Here is a 20,942-nt window from a genome sequence, read left to right on the forward strand (position 1 = left end):
TGTATTTAGTTTTAGCATTTCAAGTAGCTTAAATGACTATTTGTTGTATAGCGCTCGTGCCGTGAGCGTCCCCCAAATTTCCACAATATCTCGCGTCTAACAATTGCATTTCTTAGACGGCAGATGTGTGGTCGTGCTGCTGACCACTGTACTCGTTCACCCAGCACAAAAAAGTGCTTCCTGCACCCTAGTTTTACACTGTGCGGTAAAAGTTTGAGCTGAGTTTCTTTCCTTAGTACCTATGTTGACTTAGCTAACTCTTCTCCTGCCTTCACTTGACCTTATATTTTTCTACTAGCATACCAGTCAGCTTGTGCAGTGCTTGTGTGGAGGGACGTGGACTTGGAGCTTGATACAGTGTATAAACTAACAAACTAAAGGAAGGCACATTCTTCCATTCACAAACGTGTTGTGGCTTAGTTTCAGCTGAGCGAACAAGTTGCAACGACCCGGCGGCAGCCGGTGGACCAAGCACTGGGCTGACTGACTCTGTCGGAAGGTTGGCGAGCCATGCAGTAGCGCAGTCAAGCCAAGTCAGTTTTTCCTGACATCGCATGAAAACGCCACAGAAAATGGACGAGGATGCAGAGAGGAGGACAGCATTTTCAAATTGATTTTTCCACGAAATAGATTCGCGTAAACGCACCCAGAGTGGCCGAAACATGATCTAGGGACTCCGAATCCCGCAATGTTTACAAATCACTTCAGTGTCCCTTTAATTAAGTTGCTGCAAAGTAAGGCTCGCTAAGTAATATAACCAACTTTCAGAAATAAATTTTCGGGTTGTGGCTGATTTTCCTGTCGTTTATGTTTCATTGTCACGGCAACAAAATTCCCGCAAAAGCAGATTCTTTGGCCTGCCCTTGTGGTTTTTGTTATTGCGGGGTTCTACTGTAGTGTCACTGCACACAAACAAATTTCTTACCCTTTGTGTGTGGGAGAGCGAAAACCTCCTCACTGTGTTTTGGGGAGTTTGTTTTTCTGCAGCCCCACATTCGAGAAGAGAAATCGGGAACAAAACAACGATGGCGCTTGCGTGGGGTGTGTAGCTTTGTCTCTAGGGCCAGCTGCAACCTGTTGTCGCTACGTGGGGAGGGCGGCGCCTTTGCGGGAAGTATGAGAGCAAGGCTTGTGGTGCCCAGTGCAGCTCAGTGTGCCACCAGAGCCTGCTGTACTCTGAAAGGAAGCAACGTTTGCTTGGTGGTGGCCCAGCTTCTTAACTCTTTCGCTACCGCCGGAAAATTGACCAATTTTTAGGGGTCCAAGAAAACATTTTTTTTTTCCTGCTAAAGAAATGGTTAGGCACTAATTGCAGGAACACAAAATGCAGATTATTTCACGGCTTTTCCAATAACACCAGTTTTTTAAAGGTTTTTATATATCATAGTTGTGAAAAGTACTATCAAAATCGGAATGTTTGTCAAGTTGTCGAAAAAAAATGATAAAAAGTAGTTATGTATATCAAACCACCGGTAATAGAAAAAAATTAGAATATACATTTTGTAGGGAAACAATTCAAAAACACTCCATAGAAAAAATGTCGACTTGCGCGAAACAGTTTGTCAGATATAAAAAAAAAATGTTAGCACGCCTGGTGCTCGTGTCATGCGGTGAAGCCCAACCTCCAATTCAAAATGTGCAATTTCGGGTGGTTCCCTGGAATAAATCTGGCGGTTTGACATTATCAGAGGCACCAATTTGCCCCCACATAACGTAAAAACATCTTGTCAATGACTGACTTTGCATTTACAGCGAGCACAATATTTGGGACAAGCACGCGATGCGGAAAAAAACATGTATGAAGATGAAAACGGATGCCGTGGCTGATGCTTGTTGTCGTTCACGGTCAGTTATCTCTCAAAACATAAAGTTGAGCTTTATTATCATCTTCTTACTCGCAATTGTAGCCTTGCTCGAAGAAATTAGGTATGATGAGCTAGAATTGTGCCCTGCGATCTTTGGCCGAGTGGCAGTTGCGCGATGAAAAAAATCAGCACAACGAGCTTCTCTATTGCAGTGCCACCTAACATTTTTCAAATGAAACAGTACAAAAACTTATCGGAGACTCTGTCCAAATAGACAGTTCAACTAAGCAGCAACATTAGACACCCGTATATACCCTCGCATGGAAACGAAACTGGAAGGCGAACAGCTGGCAGTGTAAGGCCGGTTTAAAGTGCTGTCCTCTGCGGAACAGATATCTGGCGACTGGGTGTGATCTTTTGACTTGCATCTGAAGTTCTCATCGCAGAAATCGCGTTTGGGTGGGGGGAAATCAGGAGCGGCGTGCTTTGTTCGAGGATCAGTCGCGGACGCTCCAGGCGCCATGGCAGGTAGCCTTGAAGTTGGGTAACTGCGTAGTAGCGCTAAATATGAATTTCGCGATGCAGGAACGAAACCTAAACTGTTGTAAAGTGTTTGCGAATGGCCCTGGGGTAAGTATAACTACCACAGAACTTTGAACAACGTGCGCAAAGGCAATAAAACTGCCTAAAATCATAAAGTAGCTTTGCAACCAGGCACTGCTTGACATTTTCAGCCGATTTCTGGGATTATTACTGTCAGAGCGCGAACCTGATGATTGAAAATACTTTGCTAGTTCACCATTCACGCCCTGATAGCAAAAAACAAACGCTGGTGCAGAGTAATTACGAGTGGCGCGCATTCTTCGTTGGTAGCAGTGACGCGCGATGACCACGCCCCTTTTCCACACCCAGGTGATTCAAAAGCATGTCAAAAATCACGTTTCTGCTGCAAAAATGAAAACAAAACTGATTTTGAAAGGCCATTTTCTAATCTAACTCCAAACAGCTTTACTTGTTCGAGAAACACCTGGAACGCTATGAAAAGGCGCTCCCAAAGTATCGATCAAATTGATCGATTTTGATAGGCGCAGTAGCGAAAGAGTTAATAAAGGATGGAACGTAGCCTAGCAACAAGCTTTATGGCACCCCCCCCCCCTTGTGGTTACTACTCTACTGGGCATGGAGGTGCAATTTTCTGCAATAATCGGCTCTATTCAAGCAGGCCCCTGGGGCTTCAGTCCAGTGTGCACGTGGAAGGGGCCACCGGGGGAACTGCATGTGCAGGAAAGGAGCGAGGAGACGTAGTGGGGTCAGCTAAAAAGCAGGGGACCTATCACGGGGCCAGCAACAACCAGAGCTACAAAGGGAAGGACAGCCTGGTTGACCATGTCGTCGCAAAGGCGAGGGTGGTTCCTCGAAGGTGCGGTGTTTCTGGCAAGTCTTGCAGCAATTTGTGCTCAAGTGCTCGCATGTTGCAATTGCTCCAGTGTGTCGGTGTGGCAGCGTGCACATGTGGTGTTTCCCCTTGGTGTCGGCACCAGGGTGAGGCGGTGTGCCCTTTGTCCATGCACGGAGCTGCAGTGGCTCTCTCTGTGGCCCATGCAGGCGCGCGTGAATCCCCCTGCGCCCCCTGCCCGTGGCCAGGCCCCCATCGGACGGCCACCGCCTCCACCACGGGGCCAGCCGCCCCCACTGCCCACCAGCGCCCCGCCCCCGCTGCCCAGCACGGGGCCCCCGCAGTTGCCCCACAGGGGGGCTCCCCCGCAGCCCCCGCACCAGACGGCCAAGCCCACGGCCCTGGCGGTGCCCTGCCGGCCCTCGCCCACGCCCCCGCAGCGGAGCTCCTCCGTCCGCCACTCCTCCTGCTCAGGTGGGCAGGGCAAGGTGTACCTCCCGGCTTCCGCTGGCCGGGCTAAGGGGATCAGGTTGCCAAAAGGAACCAAAGAAGCGTTTTTTCGGATTGCACGTTGTATATTCTATGCGTTTACAAAGTTTCTCCGTCGAAAAAGATCGCGAAGTGCCAAAGAAAAATATTATTGTCAGCTGAGGTGACAAAATATTTCAGCAGAATGACGAAAAAACGTCAATTTTCGCAGCGCTGTATCTCCGGAACAACAGCACCGGGCGCTGCCATCTCGGTCGCGTTAGATCGGCCGAGTCTTCAACTTCCGCTTTCCGGTCGCTGCTTTCATGAGACAGTTTTAGTTTCACGTGCGTCAGAGTTCACGTACGCAAACGTGAGAAATCTTCGTCGCCCACGCGCATGTTGTTTGAAACCCATATAGTTACACGTACGCGACGCACACCGCGGCACAGTATACCTAGCACCATCTACTAAAAGACACAGACACTGCTGTGGCTGGCTGTAGCCACTCGAATAACCAAGCCAGTCGGAACGTCAAACTGCGTCGCAGCCCCACTCTCCGCACAAACTGCGTTTGTTGTGCCGTAACTGCTGTGGAGATTTGCAGCATGCCGCGCAGTGTGCTGTGCGACCACTACCTACTCGGTCGCTTTTGGGGAAATGAAGGCGCGCCGGTGCCCCGCTCATATTGACAAGGTTGTTTGCAGGGTTTGTCTGCTGCCTGTTTCCCCCTCTGGCAGATCTCGCGCTATGCCACAGGGTTCAGAGCTTTGCATGATCTCGCGGAACTGTTGTTATGACAACGACAAACGCTACTTCGTCAGGCTTAACAGCTGCAAAATCGCCCTTCTATCGGAAAAACAAAAAGTGTTTATCGATTTAAACTTTAGCCGAGGATTAGAATGGGCAAATCAACAGCTTAGAACACGTCATCGCTCCGAGGGATTAGTGACGAAGCTGTTTTTGCTGCGAAGCAGGAGGGCTGGGCGCCGCCATGTTGGTCGACTCTACGTGCGTAAGCAACGTTAACACTGCAACGTAAAGCCTGCTACAAAAGGCACTTTTGCCTGCTCCCAGGACTGTTCCCAAACTCATGTACCTTGTTCCACCTTTGAACTAGTTGGTGTTCATGAAGTGAACTTTTGGATGCATTGCCGTGTTATAAAACGCAGAGTTATTGCTGCGTTTCACAGCGAGCTCGCGCACTTCAGGAATGGAATGACGGACTTGCCAAAAGTTGCGGTGTGCGCTGCATTGGCGCGAAGTGTTCGGGCAGCGGCCGATAGCGGGGTCGGTTGCTATTGCACCTGAGTAATAATAATTGATCTACGCGAAGTGAAATTTAATGGTAAAAGCAAAGTGGCTAAACATAGCAAAGTTACCTAAATTACGATCGTGGTTGTGAACACGTGCGCAATGAACGGCCACCCAGCTTATTTGAGAAACTTTTGTCGTGGCTCTAAACTAGTTTGTACAACGAAGTCTGGGATTGCAAAATTATATTTTCAGTATTAGATTAATTAGGGAAAACGCCGTAAGGTTGCAGCATTTTAAAATTTTTTTAATGGCACATTATTTTTTTTCTATTTTTGTAATGTTCGCAGTTATGTTGTCCATTTTGCAATGCTTTTTGCAATGAGCACGTACATGTGTTCCTAAGCGACCTCAGTTTATATATTGCTAATTTGGCTGCTCGTTCACGCCAATGTCGAGCTTGGTTGTGTTGTGGGGACTCCATGCACTTGCGTACACAGGCAGTAGTTGTGTTCCATAAAAGTATTCTAATCGGTTCCAAACATTTATAACCGTAACAAAAAAGTGGCTAAAGGGTTGCAAAGCGCGGGACATTTTTTAAGGGTGCGTCATGCACTCAACTTCCCCTCCTCCCCCCCAACTACTTTCTAGGAAACGTCTCACGACCCTGGGTTTATCAACTAGACAAGTACACCATAACCGATATTACGAGTGGTTTTGGAAGAGTAGTGTGAGCTTTGGGGCAGCTTTAGGGCAGTGCCTGCCCCGTTGTACGACCCTGCATTTGATTGCACAAAGCAAATATTCCACCCTCGCTTTTTTTCTTGATGGCTTGGAGGCCCTTTCCTCTCTATAAAGGCTCTCCGTTCATTTCCTTATGAGCTCAGTGCTGCCAGTTGCGATATGTGGAGCGTTTGATTGCTGGTAACGGCCCTATATCTCCCTCTGTCTACCCCAAGCCCGCCTGTTGCCTTGTTTAAATCGAAGGAAGAAAACTATGTTTACTCTATATAAAGATATACCAGTTACACAAAATATACACCAGTATTTCCTCCTGTGAAAGTACAGTTGCCTTTTTCTGTAATCAAAGCACGAGTTTAAAATGAACAAATCGTGCCACTGGCTTAGACGATGCATGGACGTTTGGTATGGTAGTTCCACAGTTCAACTAAAAAGTTGCGTTTTGGATTTGCGAATACAATACGCAAACCATGCCACTTAAACAACTGAGCAAAAAGCAACAACAACAAAAAAAAACGCCCTGCCGTGATTTGAACCCACGACTTTGCTTGATGTAGCGCACGTTAACGAGAAGCGTGGTAATAGAGTAAAAAAAAATGCGCTAATTGCAGGAAGCACTAAAAGATGCAGGAAGCACTAATTAACCAAAGGCAGTGCCATGACTGGTCGACGCTGAGCAGATGACGCTTCTCTTCGCTGGAACAGTGGGGGAAACCCGTCCAGTTGCAACATTTCTGCTTCGTGATTGATGTACATGCTGGAAGATGGTGAGCCCACAAACACGCAGGAAAGGGTGGGAACAAGGCATCAAGTTTTGCTACTAAAGTGTGAGCTTTCCGCTGCACGTAAAAATGGTGTAATACTTTGCGCAGGCGACGTTGACCACCCAATCTGGTGATTGTGCTTGTCCATTTAGTGTGTTCGGAACGCCTTTCGGACCCCTTTAAGGGGTAAAAAGCTATAACAAGTGAACAATGATTTAGAAGTTCGTTTTTGAAGTCTACGTGGACTCGCAAATAGTGTTTTTTGTAATTGCAGCAATTGGAAACTGTGTGTGAAAGGATACAAATGTTTTCAAAGGCGTCTGAGAACATCGAATGTCTGGGGCTTAAGGGGCATTTTATTCTACTGCCTTTCAAAAACATTTTGTAGCAGTTAAATGGTAGCGTTTGAGTTAGCGACATTTGGTTCAAATGCCTTCGAAACGACTGTGCAGTAGCAGGGTCTAAAATGACCTCGTCCTCCAAGAACTGCCTGTTCCCCCACTGAGTTTGACCATCGACAGTGGTGGTGGGGCCTGTCAACACGCTCCACGTGCTGTTCGGCTGCTCTGTGGGTGGGGCAACGTTTGTGGGGGTGAGAAGTTGGCCAGAGGTATCGTCCTAGTGGGCTTTGGTGAGGAGGACAGCAGGGAAGATGTTGGGGTGGTGAGTGCTCGATTCCTGGTCCCACCACCACTGCTACCACTGCTCCGCCATTGCAACGAGCGACAGTGACGAGTGTCTTGAACGCTATGCACGCCTGCCTGTTGGGGGAAGCTGGCCTAAGGCGCACAATGCAGTTTGAACCTGAGGTATAGAAACTCGGCTGAGAGATCGCAGTGTGGCCAGTTTGTTTGTCTTGCGCTGTTGCAATCTCATAAACATACTGCGGCAGCACTAAACTCCGCGACAGGCAATGCTCTCGCATTTACACATGGCAAGAGTTTCTTAGGCGGCGGCGTTTTGTCACCTCGGTGCTTGAAGGCATGCCTTCCCGTTCGGGCATCAGGCGAGCACTGTCTCCCTCATTTCCTCACCCAAGTTAGAGCTCAGGCGGCCCAGATGCGAGCTTTGGCTTGGCGGCTGTGGCCGGCCATGTTTGAGCGAAGCCCGGGTGACCGAGTGTCCTGTGCCACGTAGCGAATTTTCCGTGTGGGAGTTCCAAGCACCACCCACCGCGTGTTTGTGCCCACACGCAAGCAAACCTGAGCGGGGAGTTTTTAAGAAGGCGGCTCTGTTCTTGTTGCAGGGTTCGAAAGCCGTTTCACCTTCCATCCCATTGAGCGTGTTCCCGCACCCCACTACGTCGAGACCAAGGACAAGAGGTACCCCAGTAAAGGTGAGCATCGTCTCTCCAGGCCTGGGTTGGACTGTTTGGGCCAATCAGTGACGGGGCATTTGCGATTCATTGGGATGAGGTGCTGAAGCTTTTCTCTGCCTGTGCTCATTGAGCAGTTGATTTAAACTTGGGCCCATAGCAAAGGGGTAAATGGGGTACTGCATTGAGTGTGATGCCTTGAAAGACCACTTGTTATGGAACTGCTTAAAAACAGCACTTTGCTTCTACTGTTTGAGTGGGCTCATTATTAGAGACTTGTACTTAAGGCAAAATGCCCAGTTTTTCCTTGAGTCATTTGAAGCCTGCTTAGAGGGGCCATGATTGCCTCGCCAGAATCATACTGACACCCCTTTTAACGCACACTTCACTCAAATAAGCTATATAATTAGAAAAAAAGGGAATGATCCACGTGACCCACTAGCGCATTTTTCGCAACAGAACCTATGATGTCATATCCCAGCTCTGCAATTAGCTGAGGCCGGCAAAAGCAAAACGCAAATTAGGCAGGGCTTATAAGCTTGCCGAACGACCTATTTGCACTCAAATGTAATGCATATTCATTTTACAGCAGTAAGAATGGTGAGGTAAACAATGAAAGTTACGAAAATACATATGAACATGGAAGTACCGATGCGCACTGGTTTTTGTCGTATCGTACAGCGATACAGCTTTTATCGTACAGTGTAAAACCAAGGTTCGGGAAGCACTTCTTTGCACTGGGTGAAATATCACAGCAGTCAGCAGCACGGCTACAAACCTGCAAACGCTCTTCTGCCTAAGGAATGCAGCTGCTAGAGCTGAGATATTTGTGGAAATTTGGGGGACGCTTGCAAGAATGCTATTCAATAAATGGGCTTCTAAGCTGCTTGGAGTGCCAAGGGTCGGTTGCAATAAAGACCCTTACATGTTGAGCTTTAAAACTTGTTCTGTAGTTTTTGTGAGGCAGCCCTGTCTATATTTTGGTTACATAACTCGGCAGCAAGAAGACCTTTCATATGCCACCCCTTACAAGAAACTTCGTGTGCTGAATGTGAATGTGTGAACATCCAAGTTGTAACAACAATGTTATAAGCATTTCACTCTATTTTTTTATGGTTATGATCATGTCTTCTGAGATGCTTTAATAGAAAATAAATGGTTTTGAATCTCAGCCACATCATCCAGGAAATTACCAGGTGTCCACGTTATGTTACTTTAATCGTGCCAAAACGCTCACACCGATTACTTTTTCTGTCAGTTTACCCGTGTTGCGACCGAAACTGGGCCTTTGCACACTATAGGCGTGTCCTGGTAAATGTCGGTGTTTTTCCGACATCAGAATCAATTGCAGTTTTTTAATTGTTCGTTATTTAAACAAGTGCTCCATTTTTAAGCAAGTGCCCCCTTTTTAACAAGTGGCTGGCGCGGGGTCAGCTGCGGCAGTGGACACATCAAGACAACTCTGTTTTATTACCCTGCTCTTTGATTTTGCTAAAAGAAAAGTTACGCCCGCATAAGTGCGCTTTTTGGCGCGTCCTCACCACAGACACAGCTGCGCAAGCGCTATAGAGTGAAACATCTCAAATAAAAAAGATTAAAACGAGGATTTTTCTTTTAGAATGACGACAAAGGCTGAAAAGTCCCTGGTGTAGCCTTAGAATGCGGACAGGCACTTTTTCATCAAAGCATGAAGCCAGAAAAGCAACAACAGTAGTGGATCTCGCGGCACGGAGACGCGTCTCGAATGCACGATTTCAGCCGCTTATTACTTCGGTACAAACAAAATTACGCAACATGTTTTTCAGCAGCATTGTTGACCATCTTAAGGAGTCTGTTTTGCCCAATTTTGAAGAAAATCGGGACTGGCTTTTTTTTTTATTTACGCATTTTTAGGAAGAGCGCAGCACTCAGTCTTTTTTTTGCATATATTTATATTCTTTCTAGAGAGGTGATATTTTACAGATATGCTTACAAATATCTCATCGACATTATGCATCACTTACAAGTTGGTCACGATTACAGACACACGGAGATAGGGGGCACCAAAGTTAGTGGCAATATGGCGTCTGGCACGAAGGCATAGTTTTTTTCTAATTTTGTTGTTCATGGCAGAAGGCAAAATTTGTTTTGACCTGTTTGTCATTTTGGGGTAGTGTTTGTTTTAAAACAAATTTTAATCAGAATGATCAAACCTTGCCGTGCGCAAAGTTGGAAAAAACTGCTTCCGTCGGAAATCGCGCTTCACCCGGGCCACCTTTGCAAATTTTTTTCTCGCGAATTACGCACGCTAGAAGACAACAAATTGCAGTTTTAAGGTATTCCCTGGCTTGCACGTGACTCATAAAAATATTGGAAAAACAAAAAAAATACGCGTGAACACGCATGTTCGTTCTCTCGTGGAATCACCCTGTGGTGAACTCCCGTTAAGACGAACTCAAAGGGACCATGGTGGTTTGTTAGTCTTGTGAGAAGTTGGTCTTATCGGAAGCCCTCCCCAAAAAATAATCTGCAACACACCCAGGTGCATGCAAATACCTTGCTTCAAGGCGGTGAGTGAAGTTGACTTACAATGAAGGAGAAAAACAAAAAAAGAAATCATTTATTTGAGTGTGCAACTTGATAGAAGACTGTCTTCTAGTGCTCTTGCCTGGTTTTATCTAGTCGAAGCGGTGACGGAGAGCGTACACCCTCTACCTTAAGTGACAGCGCAGCAGAGACAGAGAAGGAAGTCGTCTCCTCTTTCTCGGCGGTTATGCGTGGCACTCGCAACACAAACCGACGCGAACTCGCATGCTCCCGCTGAGAAACAGCATTGATCAGGAAGCTGCTACATTCAAGAACAGGCAGTCTCCGTCGTCGCTTCTTTTTTTGTGCTTTTCTCCTCCTAGTTTTGCGCCTCTCTCCTACAGAGCAGAGCGGCCACAATACTCGCCCTCTTTGGCCCTGCCGGTTGAAGGTGGGAGGAGTGGCAGCTGCATCCGCTCCCTCCCTTCCTCCGTGGCGCGAAGCTGCTCCGCCCTGTGGCTTTCCTTTGCTTTTCTCTCCCTCTGGTCGTGTGAGTGCCCTGCCGCACCCCGCTGAGACTGCCATGTTCGCTACCCGGAATCGCCAGCACTGCTGGTCACCCCGAAAATGGTTCGTCTTGATAAAAGAGTACATGCAAGACTGTTTGTCTTAAGCAAATTTTTTTGAATTGGGCCTGTGGAAAACCAAACAAACATTCCAACGTCGTTCAGCATAAGCGAGAATTCTTCTTAGCTGAGTTTGTCTTAACAGGAGTTTACTGTAGTTACCTGCTTTTCTTTGTTATTGGCTTGGCGTGTGATGTTTTAGCGAATGTAAAAATATGTAAAGCGCAGCCAAATTGACGATAAACATGATTTTTACATAGATTGAAATGAAAACACGCTGTAGTTAGTAAAATAAGGGCTTATTTGTTTTGTTTTTTTTGTAGCTGGAGGTATTGGGGAACATGGTTGTCTGTGATCCTGATGGGCTAAGCGAGCTGTTACAAAATATTTTTAAGTTTCACAATGACCCGTAAAGAGACATCTTAATCGTTTCGTTATTATTTGAAAAGAATAAATTATCAGAACAGTCTGTGAAAGTTGTATACATACGAAAAAACATTTGAACCACATTCTACTTGTAGCTACCCAATGCTTCCAGGCGATTTGCATCGGTATGATCGACCGCGGGGCAAATGCTTTGTTGAGACAACAGTAAGTGCTTCGGCACAATTCTTCACAGAACAATTCTTGGCAAAAACACTCATCAGTGCTCCTAGATTTCGATGCAGCTTGAAACAGCAACGCCAAGGATGCGCATTGTTGTTGCTACTGGCCTGCATCCTTGCACACACTACGCCTGTCAACATGCGATTAGAACCCGCCGCGGTGGCTCAGTGGCTAAGGCGTTGCGCTGCTGGGCACGAGGTGGCGGGATCGATTCCCGGCCGCGGCGGCCGCTTTTCTGATAGAGGCGAAAAGCAAAAACTCCCGTGTGTACGAGATTTCGGCGCACGTTAAAGATCCCCAGGTGGTGAAAATTAATCCGGAGCCTTCCACTACGGCGCGCCTCATCGCCTGCGTTGCGTCGGCGCGTTAAACCCTACAATCAATCAATCAACATGCGATTAGACACAAAATATTCACACAGAGGGGATCGACCTTGAGGTGCACCCAACCGCATGCCGTGTCTAGTCACAGTGGGGGTGCTCGATCCCCTACGCTTATCATCACTGGTTGGGTTATGTTTTTTTACTCTCATGGTGACCACGCCCCGAACTTACTGGAAAATTGTTTGCTCATTCCGGCTGAGTATGACGGCAGTGCATAGTTGTTGAGTGCCACCTTGCAGATGTGCCTGGTGGTACAAGGACGTGGGGGTGTAGTCGATCGTGGCTGGCGACTCAAGAGAAAAAAAAGAGGTTGTGCCATTTTGCAGAAATATTGGCATGGGTAGCATTGCTTATCTCGATACTTCCGTGTAGCAGTGAGGTGAGGTGCTCCCTGCATTGCTGGTTTTAGTTAAGCGGAAAGCCATTGAGCGTGCTGTGGAGCGTGGCCATCGCACTGCCTGCCAACACGGGCAGTGACGATATTCTCCTCCAGTACTGGAGGCGGCACCAGGAAAAGCTGAAGGCCGCCTACAAATCGTGCCGGGCCTTCCTGAGGTAAAAAAATGCAAAGTGTTTGCCTGTTGGCAAGTGACAGGAAGTTGGCAAGGGACAGCAAAATGGATTCCAATTCAGGATAATGTTCAGTAGTTTGTTAAATTGAAGGGCAAGCTTCAATTTCTGCACAGTAGCGAGCATGTACATTTATCGTTATTGCAGGCGTTATTGAAATGGTTTTTCAGTGGCTTATGCGGTAGCTACCTTAAAGGCCAACTGCAACGAAATTTTCGGCTCCGTAAATGCACTATTTTCCGGTAGTATAACCTTAAAAGTTGCTACCTGCAAAATTTGGAGGCCCAAATGTGCTTCGCTGCATCGTAAACGAAGATCAAAAACACTCTTCAAACCGAAACTGGAAAAAAAGGGCGGCCATTACGGACGGACGGAAGTGACGTTACACTCAGGAATCAAGTGGCCGCAGCCGGCGGATTTTCCCACAGCTGCCTGTGAGAAGACTGAGCGCATTCGATCTGTTTCGGGTCGTCTGTTGCTTCAGACATTTAAAACATGCGCGCCGTGGGAAGTTCGTGCAACTATTATTACTTCGTTGTGAGCTGCTGAGACGCGCCTGTAGTCGTCCGGTAAAATGAAAACACAGGCATCGCAAGACGTCGTGGCGAAGCTGGGTGCTCAAAGGCTACGTCTGCTGCAACCCGGGGCTTCCAAGCCGATTCCCCCCAAACTGGCTGTACACAAAAGGCAGTGTTGAGCGCTAGATGGGCGCCGGCACAGCTAATATGCCCTGTGCCGATCGAACCATCCTGTGTTTGTGAGAGAAAAGAAAAAAAAAGCTACCGTGGGAGGGAAATGAAGAAACATGCTGGCAAGGGTGTAGGTTTCAGCGCATGTTGTGAAAGTTCAAATCCAGAATTTTATTATTTTTGTTTACACGGGCAGTTTTGTTCCTGTTAGCAGGGTGCCCACGCCAAATCTTTAGATAATGATGGCATGCAGCGACAAAAGCACTGCGGTGTCTTCACTCGTGGAGCAGTGACCTTCCCCGAGGCTCAGTACTGCGAAGTGTGGCCTCGTTTTTTTTTTCTAACTGGTGAGAGAAATGTTTCCAACAGCGGCTGGTATTTATTTGTTTTTTGACGAAGTAGCTTGAGCTGAATCGGTTCCGTGTAGTGCGCCGCGTGCTGTACTCGTCCGCGCCCCGACCGGCGCGATAAAGCGACAACAGCGCATCACCTCGCGTCAGCGCAGAGCTCTTCGATGCCATCGGCGTACTCGCACCCTCGAAAAGTCGACCGGCCGATCGCGCAGTGGGCCGCACAGCTAGCTGCCGTACTCGTTCACGCCCCGGCCGGCCGTGACAACAGCGTATCGTCTCTCGTCGGCCGCTCTACGTATTGCGCACTCGTTGAGACGCCCGGCCGCCAGCTTGCAGTGCGCCGCACAGCCGCCGTAGTCGTTCGCGTGCCGACGCACCGAGCGGCCGCGACAACAGCGTATCGTCTCGCGTCCCTTCCACGTATTGCGCACTCGTAGAGATGCGCAGCTGCGAGCTTGCAGTGCTCCACACAGCTGCCGTAGTCGTTCAACCGCCGCCGCACCGACCAGCCGCGCCAACAGCGTATTGCCTCACGTAGGCCGTACACGCGTTTCGCGTGCTCATCGAGTCAACCGAGAGCCTGCTGCCGCCGTCGCGACCACGGAATAGGCCGCTGTGCTACTGCCGTATTTGCTCTTTATGTATCGGCAACCCAGCGTTTCTTCAGCTTCTCGCATTACGGCAACCAATTATTCATGCAAGAGGCACGAATTACACTGCTCACTCGCGTGAGGCCGCACGTAAAAGGGCTACAGAGGAGAGGCGACGGTCGCACGGGAGTCCTGACTGGCATGTCACATCCGGGAGTGCGCTGCAGTGGCGACTAGTTGCGGTGACACTCCGCTAGGTGCTGCGTCGGCTGAAGTGGCGTGTTTTCTAACGGTTTTAATAAAAAAAACTGCGCGTTTGTGGAGTTTAAAATTGGGTCACAAGGGACTTTAGAGGTGCATACCACACATTGAAGCACAATTTAGGGCAGGGAAATTTTCGTTGCAGTTGGCCTTTAAGTATTTAGACTAATACTGCGAAGCACTTTATTTTTTCATATTTTGGAACTTGAAAGTTCATGAACTTTAGGGACATGAGAAAACTTTGTTTGAAATTTAAGTTTTCATTCTGTTGCACAGGTTACAACAGGTCCCTCCACTTGGCATCACTGATTCTCAAGAGAAACATCGTTGGAATTGAAGGCTGATTTATGCCTTGACAGAGATGTATTGGCACTTTTTGCCTAAAACAGTTGGTGGCCCCATATAGGAAACCCCCACCGGGCACTGGAAATTTGTAGCTTGGAGCATCCCGTTTCCTTATTTTCTTTGGGCGCTGCTTGAGAAATGGCCGTCTCTTGCCATGCGGCTACCACTTTGAAAGGGCATGCAGAGGGCGCAGCGGGGGAAAACAAAAAACTGCATTGAAAGAATATCTGACACCTGGTGCCATGTGATGCTTCCAGGCTCCAGCAAGTGGAGAGCAGTGGATATGTGGTGGAGAGGTTGCCTTCAGGACTGCATCGCCAGGGCAGATGATTTCGGATGGGCTGCATTTCTGGTCTGTTTTTTTGTGCAAGTGAATGGCTTGCAAGCTGAGCTCTCTTCCTGCATGCAAAGGGGGCTGTTAAAACTGGGAAAAGAAAGGAGAGTATGCCCCTGGTGGGGATACCTGTGCACCAATTTCTTTTTTTCTCACCTCTGGCACCTCGGGAGATTTCCTCCCCAGCACCGATAATGCAGATTTTGCCGGTTAGGTCTGCTCAATCTCTAGTAGGCGACGTTGAGTGTTTTTCTTGCACCTTCCCATCTTTGGCTCCCTCGAATTTCTTTGAACAATTCGCTGAGTGAAGAATGCGGCAACTCTCAGTAAATGGCACTTGCTCGTTTCAGCGTAAGGGTAGCAGCTTGCCTCCAGTGCAGGGGAGAGCCCACTTGGTGGCCCTGAGGAAGTGCAGTGCTGCTCCTACTTGGAAGGGTCCCTTGCCTTTTGCGTTTGCCCTCGTAGTGGGCTTGGAAGCCTCAAAACTTGGGGCGAATTTGCACGCCTTTTACTTTGTGAAACTCGATTGGTGTCAAAAAGCAGGGAGGAAAAAAGGGTGCTGGCAGTGGGGCCTTGCAGTGTGCCCTCTTTGTGGGGCGGCGCCTGCCCGCTGACCCGTGCCTTCCCCGTTGCAGCTGCGCAGAAGCAGAACCATCAACGTCAGGCTCCCCTGCCCCCGATGTCCGGCTTGGTGCCGCACCAGACCCCCGTCTGACCGCAGGCCAGGGGCCCAGGGCACGACGCACGCCCCCCTCCTCCCCCTTCTCGGGGGCTTGGGGACGCCCGACGTTACGTTGGTCCCGCTCGGGTGGAGGGCGCCGGGAAGGGCGCCCGCACAGACGACGGGCCCGGAGCCCGCCAGGGGGATGTGCAGTGCTGCTGGCAGTGTCACTTCTTGCTCTGACATGGACCCCCCCCCCCCTTCTCAATTCTGCTGGGCTGTGCAGCCTTTTTTTTCTGGCCCTCTGTGGGAGGCTTTTTTAGCTTTAGTTTGCTTTCTAGCTGCAGTTGTGGAGCCGGAAGGGCAGCGTGTCGTTTCGTTTTGCCCTTCTGCGTGTGGGTGCTGTGCAGGCATGACAGGATGTGTTGGCTTTCAACAGTTGAGAGTGCGATGCGTGCAGCATGGCACAGCAGCAGTTGGTTGGTTGAGCAGAGACGCCGTCGTCCCAGAAACGGGGCACGTGATTTCCCATTGGCTGCAACACATTCCGTAGCACGGGCCTCTGGAATGAAACAAAGAAAGGGTGCCTGCCTCCGTTACTGGGCAGTGCCTGCAAGTGCGCCTGTTGCCGACATGAACAGGTTTAAATGGCAGCCAGTTCACTGCTCAAAAGTTGCCTGGCTTGAACGTCTCCTCAGGCTTGTGGCCTCTGTGCATGCAACACGGGCAGGAGGGCTCAATGAGACACGGATGCTTTTGCGTTCACTCTGTCGTCTAACAAGTGCTTAGGTGTCCTTATAGTTTGCTTTGTGCTTGAAAAAGGTGTTGCGGCAAAGTTTTTTCTGTGCGACTGTAAAACTACGAGTCAAGGGTTTTGTATTGAAGAGAGCGCACATTCTAATATGAAACCATGCTAACAAAACTGCTATGCTATTTTTGATTTTGTTTTTAGATGAGGCCTTTGTTGTTGTTCTTTATTTTATTGCTTTGTAATTGGTGCAGAGTATGCATGCCCACTTTCTCTCTCTCTCTCTCTCTCTCCTCCCCCCTCCCTTTTGTGTGTGTGGCACATGCTGGACATTTTTACAAGGACCGGGCTGTGCTTTGATGCTGCACCCTGCCTATGTTTCCTCGGTTCAGGTTTTTAAATTTTGATATTGCCACTGGCTGAATGGAAACAGGCGTGGTGTGGAGGCAATGTTTCTAGTGTACATAATGAGCACATTGTGCTGTGGCGGCCACAATCAAGGCACGGGCTCAAAATGCGCATTGTGAGCACAGGTCTGCTCTGTCCCTGTGCTGTACATAATCAGTGTTATGACCAGAACGGCCGTGCCGGTGATTGTCGCAACTCCCGCTGGTGGGGGGAAAAAAAGACAGCAACCACGAAACACGCATGCAATAACTGCAAGAGCTTTGTTCATGTGCCGAGTGATCACTTTCTCTGCTTTTGTTGCTATGGGTAGCCCACCTTGCTGGAGTGGCTCGTTTTTGCACAAACAGATGACATTAATGTGTCGATGCGAGCTAGTTGGTACTTCATCATGGGAACAGGTTAAGCGCCAGGCACAACTGGAGGAAGTAAAACAGACAGGAAAGGGACGCCCCTTTCCTGTCTGTTTTACTTCCTCCAGTTGTGCCTGGCGCTTAACCTGTTCCCAAGATGACATTCCCTGTGCGTAGCTTGCTTACTATTAGCAGTGCTATAGGGGAACCTTGCTGCACGAACAGCTGGGCTAAAATGGTTTCTCCCCCAATATCCGCTTACTTGTGTGTGACCGGATCGCTCAGAGACAGTGGAATCTGTAGCATTGTGTGGAACGTTGCTTCCCATACCACTGGCGCACCAGGAGGATCCTGGTTGTTATTGCACCCTGTGTTAATGTGTCTTTCTGCATTCAGAAATTGCTACTTCGCTCAGCTCTGGGAGTGTGAGTGCAAAGTTTTTGTTCCACGTTCTCCCCTTGTGCGCGCTGAATGGCTATTGCTGCACTGAGCATCTGGGAGGAGCTTTTATCTTGTGTTTTTTGTTGCACTGGGCAGGGCTTTCAGGGCCCCCGCTGTAATTGCGGAGTCACATGGTGGTCACCAGGAAAATGGTTGCACAGTCAGTTTCCGTGGTAGTGCATGGAAGCTCACCTGTGTACGGTCAGTGAGCAAAATTAACAGAAGGAAACATCGCTTTGCAAGCAAAATTGAAAGAAGGAAACATTGCTTTTTACTATTATTAGTGTCCGAGAGCACATTTTATGTTAATTCAGCGAGAAAGCCACAGTTCAGTTTCATGCGGGCATGGAGATTTATTGTTTTTGATGTGTGAAAAAAAACATTATATTGCAAATTGCTCACTACTCTATGCTTAATTGCTACTTACTGCATTTTCATCATTGCCAAAACTTTTATTAACCAGTTGTGCAAGAAGTGTGATGAAAATGAAGTGCCAGTTCTGGAGGTTGCATACTGTTGGACAACGTAAGGCCACAGCATAGTTTTCTGCATACGGTAGCTCAATCAGGTAGAAAATGTGTACAGGCTAAACAGTTGTGTACGTGCTTGGAAGAGGCCTGACAAAATAATTACCTTCTTTAGTCCACAAACGTGATGTTATCATCAATGAATTAGGCATTTCACATTTACTGTACGAGACAATTGCGGGGCGAAGGAGAGGTACGTGCTCTCGTCGGGCAGCGTAGTGCGTTAACATTTTGTCAAGTGTAATTGACAACTTCACGTTTTCTCTAACGTACACACTGTGAGCGCTGAACCTGCACGGGAGCTGTGGCGCAGGAACATTGCACCGTTCACCCAGTGGCAAGCTGGAGAGGTGTGTACGCTGTGCTGCGTTGGTTCATGCAAGGCTGCTGCGGCAGTTTTTCTTCTCCAGGGAGAAGTGATGTGCCTTTCTGGACTCGCATTTCCAAGTGGACCTCACTGTGTGCTGCTGGTGCATTTACCTCCCGTGCAGCCGACTACACCGTCTCTCCTGTTGTCGCCCTTGCACAATTGTCCTGCGCTGTGGCTGTGTTTTTTTTTTGACCCACACACCAAGCAGCACAGTCCCTCGGGCTTTGTCCTGATTCCGTGCTCCAGAAAAACCCACCTGAATTTATTCATTGACAAGACTGCTATCGTCTTCCGCAGTGTTGGACATCTGTGGGCGTGTGCTAGGCAAAAGCCGAGGAGGGCCATGCAGTGTTTGGCTCTGTCATGGCCTCGGAAGGGGGCCACTGTTTTTCGTATCCCGGTTTCACAATGCTGAAGCGTTGGCATCCTTGTGGCGAGGCTTTTGCGATTCAAGGATGCCAAGCCCTGTTGTCGAGGGGCTGCATGCACCCAGTGTGCGGATCTTTTAGTGGAGGGGCCTGCATTTGCACGGGCCACATCAGCCCTTCTCGGGCATACCTGGGCTGCCAAATTTTGAAGAAACAGAAAGTATCCAGGCTAAACTAAAACTCTGTGGAAGTTGGTGTGAAAATTGATTCAGTCGTTTAACCGAGTTGGAACACTTCAAAATTTTAGAAAATTTTGTGTTCACCTTACATGCTATGTAGTTAAACTTGCAAATCTGCCACCACATCTCTTCATGGCTGTTCCTTTTGGGTGATATTTTACTTTTTTTTTAAAGCCATTTTTTGATGGAAGCACTCATTTGAATTTGATACATTATTGTCTTGCACCAAATCAGTTTCTACAGCATGTATACAACACGTTAATTGGTTGTAAGACCTGAAGCATCTTTTCTTGCCCTTGAGATTGCTATTCCCAACACTCTTCACTAGGTCGTGATATGCGTTTGCTTGCTGGCTGTGAGCAGTACACCTGGTATGCAGGTTTGCAGGACAACTGACCTGTTGTTCTTCCAATATTGGCAAAACTATGACAATACAGCAACTCCCATACTCGCGTCTCGAGGTAGTTTCTGAACACTGTTATGCAGCGCGTAAGTCTCTTTGTGCACTGTTAATGCCGTGATGGGCGTTCCCCGGGTTGCAGGAGTGGTTTAACAATGCTTTTGATTTCTGAGTGGCACCACTACAGTAAGATCAGTCGCACCGTGGCTCATGTAGAAACTGGGTTTGGAAACAGATTTGATCTGCTGGCGGAATGAGCCAACCATTCCGCTCAAGTCGTTCGGCCTCCTGCAAATTATGAGGGAGGGCCTGTGTTAAGCAGAGGGTGAGCTCTTTTTCCCCGAGAATAAATATGATTATGAATTGCAAATGTTGTGTGCTTCATTCTGTCCATGTACTGTTTCGATAACAAACCAGAAAATCATTTCAGTGCACGATAAACCCGATATGTTGTGTAAAAGTAGTGAGCTCCAGCAGCTTTTTTTTTAGGTTAAAAGCAGGAGCACCTGTGTGCCAAATGCGAGTGCATGTTAAAGACTTGGCATAAACTATTACAGGGTTCGTACAGGTCCTTGGAAACCCTTGGAATTGAAAATTGAGTTTTCAAGGGCCTTGAAAGCCTGGAATTTTGTCCTTGAAAACCGTTGATTTCTTTGGGCAACAAAGAGGGGACCCGATTACATGTCCACGGTTTCGCGGCTTATATCAGTGTGGCCTTGCACACTCCCCATCCAAAACATGCTTTTTACAATTTAAAGCGAGCTGGGGGTGCAGTAGTGCTGCTTTATACAGCTTTAACAATTTAAAGTGAGCTTGGGAGCGCAAGCGTGCTGCTTTAGGCAATGGCTAGTACGGAACGAAATCCCTGCATCGGATGAGGCATAGGTCCCCTTCCAATTTTCCGTACTGCTTTCTGCATCGCCTCGTCCTGTTTGTTTTACATATCTTCCTGGTGCTGTGCTCTACCATAGCTGTGCCCCACTATGTTTCGGACACTCCACGGTAAAATAAAAATGAGCACAAATAAGCAAGACTGAATGTTGGAACACTGCATCTAGCTCCTAAGCTTCATTGGAATATTTTTTGACTGGTGTGGTGGTGGGCAGAGCCAATAGAATTGTCAATGCCCTCCTCCATTAATCAACACAGACATTTGTGGGATGAAAATGGCAGGGGGTATTAAGTTATGTTCCCCGCTATCCGAGACTGTATTAAGAGCGTTTTCAGAGTTCGGAAAAGTTCAAGATGGCATGGCTTTTGTAAAGCTCCCTCAGCATTATTGGGGGTGGGGGTAAAGTGACCATGCAGCACATTTTTGTGGCAACCCCAAGTAACAATGCCTAGCAGTGACAGTTCCATGTTCACGTAGCCCACAGGTAGTCTTGAGATGTGCTCTAAAATCATGTACGCAGTTTTTTTCTCGCC

The 20,942-nt window shown here is 48.2% G+C and overlaps 1 protein-coding gene across 1 annotated transcript in view; it reads left to right on the forward strand.

The window, feature by feature from the left end:
• The window catches only part of LOC144170826 (uncharacterized), a 29,822-nt gene extending 9,935 nt beyond the window's left edge, over positions 1 to 19,887 (forward strand). The window contains exons 5-7 of the mRNA XM_077700843.1: positions 3,411 to 3,675; positions 7,675 to 7,764; positions 15,641 to 19,887. Of these exons, the coding sequence (XP_077556969.1) occupies positions 3,411 to 3,675; positions 7,675 to 7,764; positions 15,641 to 15,720 (435 nt within the window). The 3' untranslated portion in view covers positions 15,721 to 19,887. The remainder of the gene's footprint in view (positions 1 to 3,410; positions 3,676 to 7,674; positions 7,765 to 15,640) is intronic.
• Positions 19,888 to 20,942: the final 1,055 nt, after the last annotated feature.

Source organism: Haemaphysalis longicornis, unplaced genomic scaffold, assembly GCF_048455015.1.
Source record: "Haemaphysalis longicornis isolate Haplotype H1 unplaced genomic scaffold, Haemaphysalis longicornis Haplotype H1 scaffold_2, whole genome shotgun sequence".
NCBI classification, from domain to species: Eukaryota; Metazoa; Arthropoda; class Arachnida; order Ixodida; family Ixodidae; genus Haemaphysalis; species Haemaphysalis longicornis.